The sequence below is a fragment of the Macaca fascicularis genome, chromosome 12 (assembly GCF_037993035.2).
Source record: "Macaca fascicularis isolate 582-1 chromosome 12, T2T-MFA8v1.1".
NCBI classification, from domain to species: Eukaryota; Metazoa; Chordata; class Mammalia; order Primates; family Cercopithecidae; genus Macaca; species Macaca fascicularis.
This window is the reverse complement of record NC_088386.1, coordinates 137,822,037-137,834,537: the sequence shown is the minus strand read 5'-3', so window position 1 is coordinate 137,834,537 and position 12,501 is coordinate 137,822,037. Positions and strand designations below refer to the sequence as shown.

Sequence of the window (12,501 nt, the reverse complement as noted above, 5' to 3'; positions counted from 1 at the left end):
AGACGGCAGATCCCGAGACCTCTTAGCGCCTGTCACTACCAGAGCCAGCTCCTCACAATAAATACGTAAATCTACGTATGGGCCGGGCAGAGAGACCCTAAGCATTTCTGTGTCTGCCTCGAGTGTGTCTGCCTCGTCGTTTTGTGATAGACACTTCGCCTGCATTAAGTGCAGAGGCCGCCATTCCTGAGACACAGGCCTGGGCAAAACCAGGGACTCCCAGATGCCCCAACGCCCCTGCCAGACACCGGCTCCCTCCCACCCACGCAGCTTCCTGGGAGCAACCATCGAAAGAAGAAAAACAGTCCTGTGGGGGCTGAGAGCGGAGGAGGCGCAGCTGGCTGCCCTCCAGATTCCTATGCTGCCAACAGCTGCCCGCCAGACGGACAGCTCTGCCAGGGACGGTGCCCAGACAGAGGGCAGCGCGTCTTTCTGGGACTGAACCGACGCCAAGCGTGCGTGTCACCGAGCCCATATAACAGAGAGCGGCAGGCGAGATACAGGCGTGTGCATCCCGGAAGGGGACAGGCTGAGGACCCTCGGCAGACGCGAAAACCGGCCGGTCGCTGAGAAATGGTTGGAAAAGTAAGCTCTTTGTGATGTGACAGGCGCTGTCCTTGCTTGAGAGATTGGCGCTGCATTTGGGGACCCCCAAAATGTGAACAGAGTACCTGAGATATCTGGCACAATACGTGAGCCCACCCGCATTTCGCTGGGGGAATTAAACTCTGTAATTTTGTTTTCCACTGGGATTCCTGACATCAACGCCTTCGGGGGACAATGTCTCCATCACCTGCCTCCCAATGCACACCGTTGTCTGTTGTTGTCGTTGTTGTTTTGTTGTTGTTGTTGTTGTTGTTGTTGTTGTTGTTGAGATGGAGTCTCACTCTGTCGCCCAGGCTGGAGTGCAATGGTGCAATCTCCGCTAACTGCAAGCTCCCTCTCCTGGGTTCACGCCATTCTCCTGCCTCAGCCTCCAGAGTACCTGGGACTACAGGCACCCGCCACCACGCCCAGCTAATTTTTTGTATTTTCAGTAGAGACGGGGTTTCACCATATTAGTCAGGATGGTCTGGATCTCCTGACCTCATGATCCACCCACCTCGGCCTCCCAAAGTGCTGGGATTACAGGCGTGAGCCACCGCGTCCGGCCGCATGTCTGTTTTGTCTGTCTCTGCTAGTTTGCTGGTTCTCCCTTTTGCTGCTGGTTTGTTTTCGTCCCATGAGGGTTTAAAGGGCTTCCTTTGGAGGCTAAGCATCCTAAGAGCCAAAGCTCTAACGCCCACGCTGCTCTCTGAAGCCCCCGCCAAGTACAGCCAGGTCTCAGCTGTCAGATGTTTTCCAGCTGTTAACTTGGTTTGAATCTGACACCAGCCCCGGCTTCATTCGGGGAGGCGTCTGCCCAGACACCAGAGGAGGCGCGAAGTTCCGGGGAAGCAACTGGGCAGGCCCTGACTGGTGGGGTCCGTGCATCCCACCCTCCTCATTGGCTGAGTTTCCACTCATTGAATTTGCGCCAGCGTCCTCAGCACAGGCAGGATGGCTGAGTTCAGTCCCTTCGTGATCAACTTTGCATGTCTAAGTTTCTGGAACAAAGGGCGTGGCATCGATGAGCGATTTCTGTGGCCCTCCAGGGGCAGCTTCCCAGCAAAGCGCCCAGCACCCACATCACAACAGGCTGCGCAGGCCGCAGTGTCCTCACCTCTGCAGCTGGAAGCCCCCAGCCAGGGGTCACATCAAGCTCCTGGAAGGAGTCCCCAGCCCTGTTCACTGCAGCCTGAGCTGAGCTCCAGAAGGCAGCCTCGCCCTCTCCACCTGAAGCAGGTGACGTGTTTGCAGGAAACAAGCCCGCGGGTCTTAGCTGCCTGGTTTTCCCCTCGGGCCACACTCCTGCTGCCCGTGTTCTTCCCCAGCAAGAGAGAAGCGTGGGGGGCGGGGAAAGAGAAATGCCTCCAAGGCCAAGCAAGGCCAAAGTGAGGAACAAAGTGCCCTGAGGGAGGCAGCCAGGGCTGCAGAAATGGCACCGTCCACCCGATAGGCCCCGAGGAGCTTGCCGGATGGCGGCTTAGGGGTTCAGGCGGCCCCAGAACAGTGGATGCCTCGTTCATTTGGAGACCCGCTGCCTTGCACCCCGAAACGTGGCTCTGGCTCCCTTGTGTAAATCCCATCCTCAAGCACAGAGGAGGGCTGTCCACAGAGACCTGGGGCCAGGCCAGGGCAGGCACCGCCCAGGGACCCAGGCTCCACGCCTCCCAGGGAGAGCTGACCCGGAGCAAGTGGGCTCCAGTAAAGGCTGCTGCTGTAGGCACTTGCCCTTTGTCATGGACATTCTTTAGTTGTTTGTTTGAGACGGAGTCTGTCACCCAGGCTGGAGGGCAGTGGTGCAATCTCACCTCACTGCAACCTCCACCTCCCGAGTTCAAGCGATTCTCCTACCTCAGCTCCCAAGTAGCTAGGATTACAGGCGCCCGCCACCAATCCTGGCTAATTTTTGTATTTCTAGTAGAGATGGCGTTTCACCATTTGGCCAGGCTGGTCTCTAACTCCTGAGCTCAAGTGATCTGCCAGCCTTGACCTCCCAAACTGCTGGGATTACAGGTGTGAGCCACCACGCCCAGCCTTGGACATTCTTGATGGCTGTAGATTGATATTCTAAGACTGCTGGTGTCCTGGAGATGCTGGAGTCCAAAATAATTGGAAAGTAAACATTTCAGTCAGCCTCACTTTAGCATATTACATCAAATAGCAGAGCTGAAGTTTTTCAGTATAACCTGCCACATTTAACCCCACTCCCGGGTTTACGTATTTCAAACCAAAAGGTACCCAATAACCAAGTGTCGAGAGAGGCCGACTAAGCTGGACACGCTGGCTCACACCTGTAGTCCCAGCACTTTGGGAGGCTGAGCCAGGAAGATTGCTTGAGCCCAGGAGCTCAAGACCAGCCTGGGCAACATAGTGAGACCCCATCTCTACAAGATATACAAAAATTAGCCGGGCAGGGTGGTGCACACCTATAGTCCCAGCTTCTCAGGAGGCCGAGGTGGGAGAATCACTTGAGTCCAGGCGGTCAAGGCTGCAGTGAGGGGAGATCGCACCACCATACTCCAGCCTGGGCGACGGGAGTGAGACCCTGTCTCAAAAACGAGGGATGGACTCACCTGGCACAGGAGCCACAGCCCCGTCTGAGAAACACTTGCCTCACTGGTGGGACCGTGGATCACCCACACTAACACACAGAGTTAGAAGTGCATCATTGCTTAGATTTTAAAATGACTAAAAGCCCAAAATAGAATTTGCCCTCCGTTTCTACTTCTGCCAACCCAGGAGACTGTTCCAGAAGGCAGAGTGGGTAGACTGTTTAGGAGCCAGCCGGGAGCCTCCTGAGGCCTGAGTCTCAGAGGGCAGCCTCTGCCATCCCCCATGTGCCAGAAAGGTGGGGACCACAATGCTCCAGGCTGAGCTAGCTCCTCTGCCATCCGGGTGCTGGAGCACACACTCCTCAATGGGAATGGCACAAGGTGGCTGAGCTCTTCTCCACTTTTTATTTTCCAGAAAATGAGTAAAAGCCTCACACTGAAGAATCCTGGAAGAGTAGCATATGATTCAGGTGGGATAAAGATGTTTTGGGAGAAAAAAATTGAGCATCACGCAAGACACCTGCAGAACGAGGACATGAGGGTTCGCAGGAGCGCCCTGAACAAGTGAGTCAGGATGTACAGTGCGTGGGGGACCCCTGTACCTGAGCCGCACTCATCGTCCAGGGGCAGAGCCCAGCCAACAGTGTGCCTGGACACAGCCCTAGCCCTCAACCCACCATGAAACCCCTCAGCTCCAGACCTGTGTAAAGAGTCAACCCAGGAGGAAACTGACAGCCTAGTGATCACATTCGGAACAGTAAGTGGGAAATGACAAGACACCACACTGCTAACCATGAGACCAGGAGCCCAGATCAAACATTGCTCTCCAGGCAACACCACACCCCAGTGCCCACGGCCAATTCACCCACACCCCAACACCCACACCCACACCCCCTTCCCCCACACCTCAACACCCACACCCACACCCCCGTCCCCCACACCCCAACACCACACCCCACTGCCCACGGCCAATTCACCCACACCCCAACACCCACACCCACACCCCCTTCCCCCACACCTCAACACCCACACCCATACCCCCTTCCCCCACACCTCAACACCCACACCCCCTTCACCCACACCCCCTTCACCCACACCCACACCCAACCCCCACGCCCCCTTCACCCACACCCCAACACCCACACCCCCTTCACCCACGCTCCCTTCATCCACGCTCCCTTCACCCACACCCCAACACCCACACCCCAACACCCACATCCCAACCCCCACACCCCCTTCACCCACACCCCAACACCCACATCCCAACACCCACACCCCAACAATCACACCCCCTTCACCCACATCCCAACACCCACACCCCCTTCACCCACACCCCAACACCCACACCCCAACAATCACACCCCAACACTCACACCCCAACACTCACACCCCTTTCACCCACATCCCCACTTACACCCCCTTCACCCACAGTCCAACACATACACCCCCTTCACCTACACCCCCTTCACCTACACCCCCTTCACCCACACCCAAACACACACATCCCAACACCCACATGCTCTTCACCCACACTCCAACACACACACCCCATTCACCCACATCCCAACACTCATACTCCCTTCACCCATACCCTAAAACACATACCCCAACACCCACACCCCAACACACACATGCCCTTCACCTACACCCCAACACCCACACCCCCTTCACCCACACCCTAACACAGACACAATACCCACACCCCAACACCCATACCACAACATGCACACCCACTTCACCTACAGCCCCTTCACCCACACCCCAACACACACACCCCAGCACCCACATGCCCTTCACCCACACCCCTTTCACCCACATTCCAACACACACACCCCTTCACCCACATCCCAACACCCATACCCCCTTCACCCACACCCCAACACCCACACGCTCTTCACCCACACCCTAACACACAACACCCACACCCCAACACCCACACCCCAACACACACACCCACTTCACCCACACCCCCTTCAACCACACCCCAACACCCACACCCCAACACATACCTGCCCTTCACCCACACCCCAACACCCACACGCCCTTCACCCACACCCTAACACACAACACCCACACCCCAACACCCACACCCCAACACGCACACCCACTTCACCCACACCCCCTTCACCCACACCCCAACACCCACACCCCAACACGCACACCCACTTCAGCCATACCCCCTTCACCCACATTCCAACACCCACACCCCCTTCACTCACACCCCAACACTCACACCCCTTTCACCCACATCCCAACACCCATACCCCCTTCACCCACACCCCAACACACACACCCCCTTCACCCACACCCCCTTCACCAACATCCCAAAACCCACATCCCTTCACCCAATCCTTTCACCCACAACCCAACACACACACTCCCTTCACCCACACACCCTCCCCCTGCCATCTCCCTGACACCCCATCCAGGATCACAGGAACTTTTCCAGAAGGAAATGTCTTTCTCTGGCTTGTTTTTCTGAGGTCACTGCCCTTGAGTGACGTATCCGTACTTGTGCCCTTCCTCCTCCTAGCAGACATGCTCAGGAAGGCAGATACGAAGCCAGCACGCCCTTCTCTCCTAGGGCCAAGCCCAGGGGTCTGTGGGTGCTGAGTGGGTGACCCTGAGCCGACCCAGGGTGTAGCCACTGCTCAGGGACAGCTGGATGGGGAGCGGAGCTCCTCATTTGCTGCAAGACATTGGCTGGCACACAGCAGGCGCTTCCAGAGGCTCCAGGCAGCCCTTGGTGCTCAAGCCCCAAGCAAGAGAGCCGTGGTGCCCCTTCCTCAGCCTGAGGTGGCCCCCAGAGCCTGAGGGTGCCCCTCCCCACTCACCAGCTACCCAACTACAGACAGGGACCCAGCACAGAGCCCAGCACCAGGCAGGCACTCGGCAGATGGAGGAGAAAGAGAGGCCCCCCCGCCGCCAAGTGCCTGCCCCACAGGCCCTGCCTCGACCCTGCCCTGTGCTTCCCGGACGTGTGCCTCCGCGTGCCTCCCCGTGCCTCCACGTGCCTCCCGGTGCCTGCACGTGCCTCCACGTGTGCCTCCGCGTGCCTCCGCGTGCCTGCGCGTGTCTCTGCGTGTGCCTGCGTGTGCCTCCGCGTGCCTCCCTGTGCCTGCGCGTGCCCCCGCGTGCCTCCGCATGTGCCTGCATGTGCCATGTACCCTGGTGTCCTCTGGCCATTGCCCAGGTGCAGGTCCCAGGACCTCTGGCCATTGCCCAGGTGCAGGTCCCAGGAGTGGGCTCAGGCCCTGGGACTGTGTCTGCGCTGCCTCCTCCGGCCCCCGAGGTGGAGGCTGGTGTCCCAGGCAGGCACTGGGTTCTCTCAGGGGCCGGCGGAGCCTCCATGTGCACAACCCCCCTCCATCCACCCACATAGCCCGGTTCTCCCCAGGCCACGGGGCCAACTATCACTTTTAAGGTCACTCTTAGGTTTCCCGTTAGAGAGTAGCCTAACTTTCCTCCCTGCATGAAGCCCAGAAAGCTGAGAGGGTCCCGTATGTGAGCCCATGGGCCAGGCCCACCCTGGGAAGCTGCCGTGAGAGAGAAGCTGGCCCATGTGGGAGACTGGCCATCTACAGCCCCTGGCTCGGGACACCACAGTCCCCTGTGGAGGGACAGAGGCCGCTGGTTCCATCACCACGGGCTTGGCTGTCCTGGCAGCCTCCCTGGGATGGGCGGCCAGCCGTGAGGGCCGAGGACTCCAGGACATGCATGGAGCTGTCCTGGGCCCCGCCAGTCAGCAGCCATGGCCTGGCAAGGGTGAATGTAGCTGTCGCTCGGGGACCATCACCGTGGGGCCCAGCCATCCGGGCTATACCGCCTGCCACTCAGCAGCGCCATCGTCACCTGGGTTCTGGGCATCTGGGACAAGTGTCCTCATGGACACAGCTCACCCTTGGCTGGAGCCGGGCACCCACCCCACTCTCCAACATCTAAAGCCAAAAACACCTGAGGCTAAAGGAAGCGGCAGCCACGGGCAGGTGGGGATCTGCCCAGGTCTCGGGGAGCCTGGACCACTTTGACCAGGCCATTCTTGCCGCCAGGTCCCCCCGTTGCGTGGGGCTGAGATCACAACATATCACCGTCCACTGTGGCCGGGCTGGGCAGGTGAGGCGGGCCGGCAAGCGAGAAGGAAGTGGGCACCCACAGGCAGCCGGGCAGGGTGCAGGGAGGCAGGCAGGCCCCAGGCAGCCACAGAGGCCACCCCGTCCTGTGAGGGCACCTGCCACTCGGTGAGCAGAGCAGAGGCAGAGGCTGCAAGAGCTGGAGCTCAGGCGCAGTCTCTCTGGGGCTCAGAAGCTTCCAGAAGTGGGGGCCCAGGCTGCTTCCCGGGGCAGGCCTTTTTCCTCTCCTGTGAGGAGGGTCCTGAGTGAGACCCCCCCACTGGGCAGCAGCCTGAGCCAAGGCCAACCAGGGCCCTGGGAGACCCAGCAAGGTCACAGCTGCCGGCTGGGCAGGGACACGGTGACACCCCCCCCAGCGGCGAGTGTCACACTCCTGCTCTCACAGGTGCCCAGGTGCTGAGAGACACAGGCTTGGCTGTCACTCAGTCCCAAAAGCTTGACTCACAATGACGAAATTGTCACCCTGCCCCAGGCTCCGCGTGGGATGGGCTGAGCAGCTGGAGGGGAGGAACAAGATGCTGCAGGGCCCAGGGAGGTGCCCAGACGGGGTCCCAGAGGTCGCTGAGCCTCTCCACACCAAGGACAAGATGGCAGCCTGAGGGCCTGCGAGCTCTAGGCTCTGCGTGAGCTTCCGGGGGGTCATGGAGAAAGAACACCACGCGTGGGGTCCAAGCACCCACGCCAGAGTTCACAGGATCTTCACCATGGAAATGGCCCGCACTTCGCTGACCCCGTAACAACCCCACCTCGGGGTCCGCGCTGCAGCAGAGTCCCAGGGTTCTCCAGCACATAGCTGGTGCCCAATAAAACCTAAGTCAATTGGATTGAACGTTTCCTGCTAAATTTTCTTCCTATCTTTAAGATGCATATGTGGTAAACCTTTGCCATGATGTTACAAACTTGCAATAAGCCATGTAAAGAAACCACTGCATCTCAGGGAACTCTTCAGCTGCCTGACCACCTCCGATCTGCAGATTTAAATGCAATTTTATTTCACCTTTGATCAAAATATGTACATAAGTTTCAACTTCAGGACATGCCTTATATTGCTAAAGCTTTGTCCTTTTCCAAAATTCCTTTAGTTCATATTTAGTACTTGAGACATCTCAGAAAATTAAATATCCTCATTTTTACAGTTGAAAAAGTTCAGGTTTAGAAAGGGCAGCATCTCCAAGGCCACGAGGGCTGTTGGAGCCGGGATTCACCTCCTGGTGCTCGGCATGGGCCCTGGGAGCCCCACTGCAGGCTGCAACCACGCTGGACAGGTCAGAGGGAGGGAGAGGGGCCACCACACTGCCCAGAGGCCAGACGATCGAGAACCTGGGGTGGTCTCCTAGACAGAGGAGGGTGCTGGCTGCAGCCGAGGCCAGTTCTGACTCCTGTACCCGCACCCCACACCTCGCGTGCACTCTTTTGCAGCCGCAGGGATCAGCCCTCAGGAAAACGGAAGTGCTGGGGCCTCGGCTGGCTGGGGCTGCCGTGGAGTCTCACGGTCGAGGATGTTTATGGGGTTCGGGTTCTGTTCTGTTTGGACCCTCTGGTCATGTTGTCAAAGACAAGGAAATTAGCCCCAGCTTTGCCGGTCACGGGTAACCCAACGAAGCACTAACCAGAGGATAGCGTGGCCAGGTCCCTGCTGTACCACGTGCAGGTTCTGCGCAGGCCCACGCCATCACGAGTGTGCATTTCTGGGGCTGACCATGAACTACTGGACAGACAGCACGTGCGGAAAGAAGGATCGGAACCTGACACAAAGCCTGGGGGCCTGGCCTGCCAGTCAGTGGGCAGAAGCGCAGCCAGGGCCCTCGTGACATCGGCCACGGAGATGTCCAGGGCTGGGGTCACAGGTCAGCACTGGGCCCCACCCTCACCGCTGGTGACTCGGGGATTCACAGGGAGGGAGGGAGGGAGGCGACTGACAGCCCTGAAGATGGTTCATGCACAGAAACCACTCGCTAATCTTTGCAAAGCCCCGGGCTGCGGAGGAGTGATTTTATCTGATGATGTCCTTAGAACACTATTACTGTCAACACCATAACAAACTGAGGTGTCACCCTGGTCTTTTGGAGGATGGAAGGGCGTATTCATGCTGCGATCTTCATCACAGTTTGGCCCGGCAGAACCTTCCAGAACCACCACCCCCTCCTGCTTGCCTCATGACCCCATTACTCTCCAATGATGCAGTCATCTTCCCATTGACAGTAGAGGCCCCGGCCACAGGGGCAGCGGGCAGTCTGCCAGCCACATCTTCACTCTCTTTGTCGTTAATCCTCAGGCAAAGATGGGCCCAGCTCCCAAAGCTGGAAGGCGCCCAGTGCAGAAGAGAGACAGGGAGAGAAGGAGACCAGGGAGGGTGGGAGAGGGGCAAGGGGAAGAGGGATGGCTGGGCCAGCTTTCCGGGAGAGGAGAGGGACGCCAGCCCCCAGGGCCCTGAGCCCGGAATCCCTCCTCACACCTTGCCCCTTTGCAATTTACCTGGTGTACAGAGGGCATTTCTGAAATCTTAGCTCCAGGAGCTGAATTTCAGCAGAATACGCCTTCTTTTTATGAGGCGCGGACCAGAGGGGATCTTAGCTGAATACCCAGTAATTACAGGCACTGCCATGATCCACCTGCAAGGCTTGTCAGCTTTCTAAAACAAACACCATTGCTCAAGCCTGTTTACTTTTAAAGCACCCGACAATGCTCGCTTGCTAGTTTGTTTTTGTCCTGCTAAATCTTTGAAAGGCTTTCCATAACTCCTGGCAAATGTTGCCAAATTCAATGCAGTTGGCATTTAAATATAACTTTGGAATCGTGCACTGTTCCTTTCTCGTAACTGCGACGGGGTTGGGAAGGTAGGAGGACGCACTCCCGGCCGAGCTGCCTGAGGCTCCGAGGCTGGGCCACGTCCTTTGCTGCTGGTGCCTCAGGTTCCTGTCTAGAATCGGGCCCCGGGATTCCTCATCCAGACAAGCTCTGAGACTCAGAATATTCCCAGTTTTAGAAAAGCGCTGCAGTGCAGATCCCAGGAGTCTCCTAACACCTGTCACCAAGCATTTTAACGTTTCTGCGGTAAGACTCAGACACGCTCACACTCAGTCAGGCACGCGAAGACCCAGGCAGACTCAGTCAAACTCAGACCAGGTCCTGCTGCCCAGCAGCCCCTAGAGAGCTTCCCGTGCTCCAGAACTGCCGGACTTGGGAGTGGAGGGCGAGGGACTGAGGAGCTGCCGGTGTGGGCGTGAAGCCGCCTGGCTCTGCCCATGCCTGCCACGGTGCTTGGCGTTCATGAGGTGAGGCCCAGGCAGTGGGCAATGGAGCTGCCTGGCCTGGCCTGGGCACCCCAGCTCCTCCCTGCGGAGGCCGGTCTGATGCCGGGGTCTGGACTCCAATCACAGAGGTGCCATTGGGAAGGCAGAAACCAAGGCCACAGAACCAGTTAAACCAGGAGGACATCCATGGATGTATTTGCCACATGCTGTTTCTTTTTTCTCTAGTGCACATCTTTTTAAAATAAGAGCATTTCCCCACAGAGCCAAAATCGAATTACCATACTTAACAAAACATCTATCCTTCAATATCAGCCAATATCTAGTACATTTTCCAATTTCTCCAGTTGTCCACAATTTCCTCTGAGGGCAGGTTTGTCTAAGGAAGATCAGACGTGGAACCAGTTCCGCCACCTGCCTCACCAAGGAGGCCGGGTGTCCGGGAAAGGTCCCTACCGGGCCTGTCGGTCCCACCACCTGCCTCGCCGCCGAGAAGGCCGGGTGTCCGGGAAAGGTCCCCACCGGGCCTGGCATTGCTGTCCTGGGGGTTTCTTTCCCATCCCCCCTCATTCCTTAGAAATGGAAATCAGCTCCACACGTTGCTGGATTCGTGGTGAACATTTCAGCTGTGACGTATCCAGGGGATGGGAAGCTCCTGCACTTCCCACCAGGAAATACGCTCCCTGGGTGACCCTCGCTGGGAGGCTGAGGCTGATGCCCACACGAGGGAAGGCTCACAGCCTTCCCTGCCGCCGATACCAGATGAGGGCCCTGTCCCAGCAGCCGCTCACCTCACGGTCTAAACACTCACGGGCTAACCTTGCCCTGGTCCGTGATTTCGGTGGTGTTTGGAAAAGATGATTTTTCTAACTCAGTCACTCATTCACGTTTACGGGCCAACATTCCTTTGTGTTGTTTTTATGAGACAGAGTCTTATTCTGTTGCCCAGGCTGGAGTGCGACGGTGCGATCTCGGCTCACTGCAACCTCCGCCTCCTGGGTTCGAACAATTCTCCTGCCTCAGCCTGCCAAGTAGCTGGGATTACAGGCATGCGCTACCACACCCAGCTAATGTTTATATTTTTAGTAGAGATGGGGTTTCACCATGCTCCTGCCTCAGCCTCCCAAGTAGCTAGGATTACAGGCATGTGCCACCACACCTGTCTAATGTTTGTATTTTTAGTAGAGATGGGGTTTCTCCATGTTGGCCAGGATGGTCTTGAACCCCTGACCTCAGGTGATCCACCCACCTCGGCCTCCCTAACACTGTAATCCAGTGCTGGGACTATAGGCATGAGACCCCATGCCCAGCCCAACATTCCTTTTTAAAGGAGGTCTTTCCTCATACTTAGAGCCATTTGGTTATACTGGCCTCGTCTTTCTAGCGCAAACAAGATAATGCTCGATTTTTCCCTTTGGCCGCCAATATTCAAAATAAAGAGTTGGTTTAAGATCTGCCTGAGGTGAGTTTTTCAGGCGTTCTCTTTCCTTAGAGTGTCACTGTGGATTCATGGATGTAAACGGATTAGATGTATCCCAGTTAACTATGGACCTCATTCTTTTTGATGCTCAGGTTGTCCCAGATTACACCAGTGTCACCTCTTTCAAACTGGCTCTTTGTCTTCTCCACAGGCCCCATTCGTCCTGAAGAGGCCCCTCACCTTCAGGCACAATGAAACGTTCTGAGACCCTTGTGCACGCTGGCTGTCCCCAACCAGAAATCTGCCATTTCTCTATTAGAAACCAGGGTTTGTCTTGGTTGTCACAATGTAACATTAAAATTGCCTCTTCTTGAAATACTGGAAATAAGGGGGAAGCTGCAAATAACCCCATCCCTATTAAAGAAATTAAATTTGTACATAAAAACCTTCCCACAAAGAAAACCCCAAGCCTACAGTAGCAGGAAAAAAAGATTCAGTAGGTACTTACGATAAAATTCTTAGCAAACCAGAAATAATGGGGATCTTCCACAACCCGATTAAAT

At 56.9% G+C, this 12,501-nt stretch overlaps 1 protein-coding gene across 2 annotated transcripts; it reads left to right on the top strand.

Moving 5' to 3' along the window:
* The first annotated feature begins 501 nt into the window (after positions 1 to 501).
* Positions 502 to 10,064, top strand: FAM240C (family with sequence similarity 240 member C). Of its 2 annotated transcripts, none has more exons than XM_045368159.3 (3): positions 502 to 585; positions 3,553 to 3,701; positions 7,740 to 10,064. In XM_045368159.3, the coding sequence occupies exons 1-3, from the start codon at positions 574 to 576 to the stop codon at positions 7,864 to 7,866; spliced, it is 288 nt and encodes a 95-aa protein (XP_045224094.1). In that variant the 5' UTR covers positions 502 to 573; the 3' UTR covers positions 7,867 to 10,064. The 2 variants fall into 2 exon arrangements, with proteins under 2 accessions (XP_045224094.1, XP_045224095.1); XM_045368160.3 differs by lacking the exon at positions 502 to 585 and adding an exon at positions 1,647 to 1,824.
* The last annotated feature ends 2,437 nt before the right edge of the window (positions 10,065 to 12,501 follow it).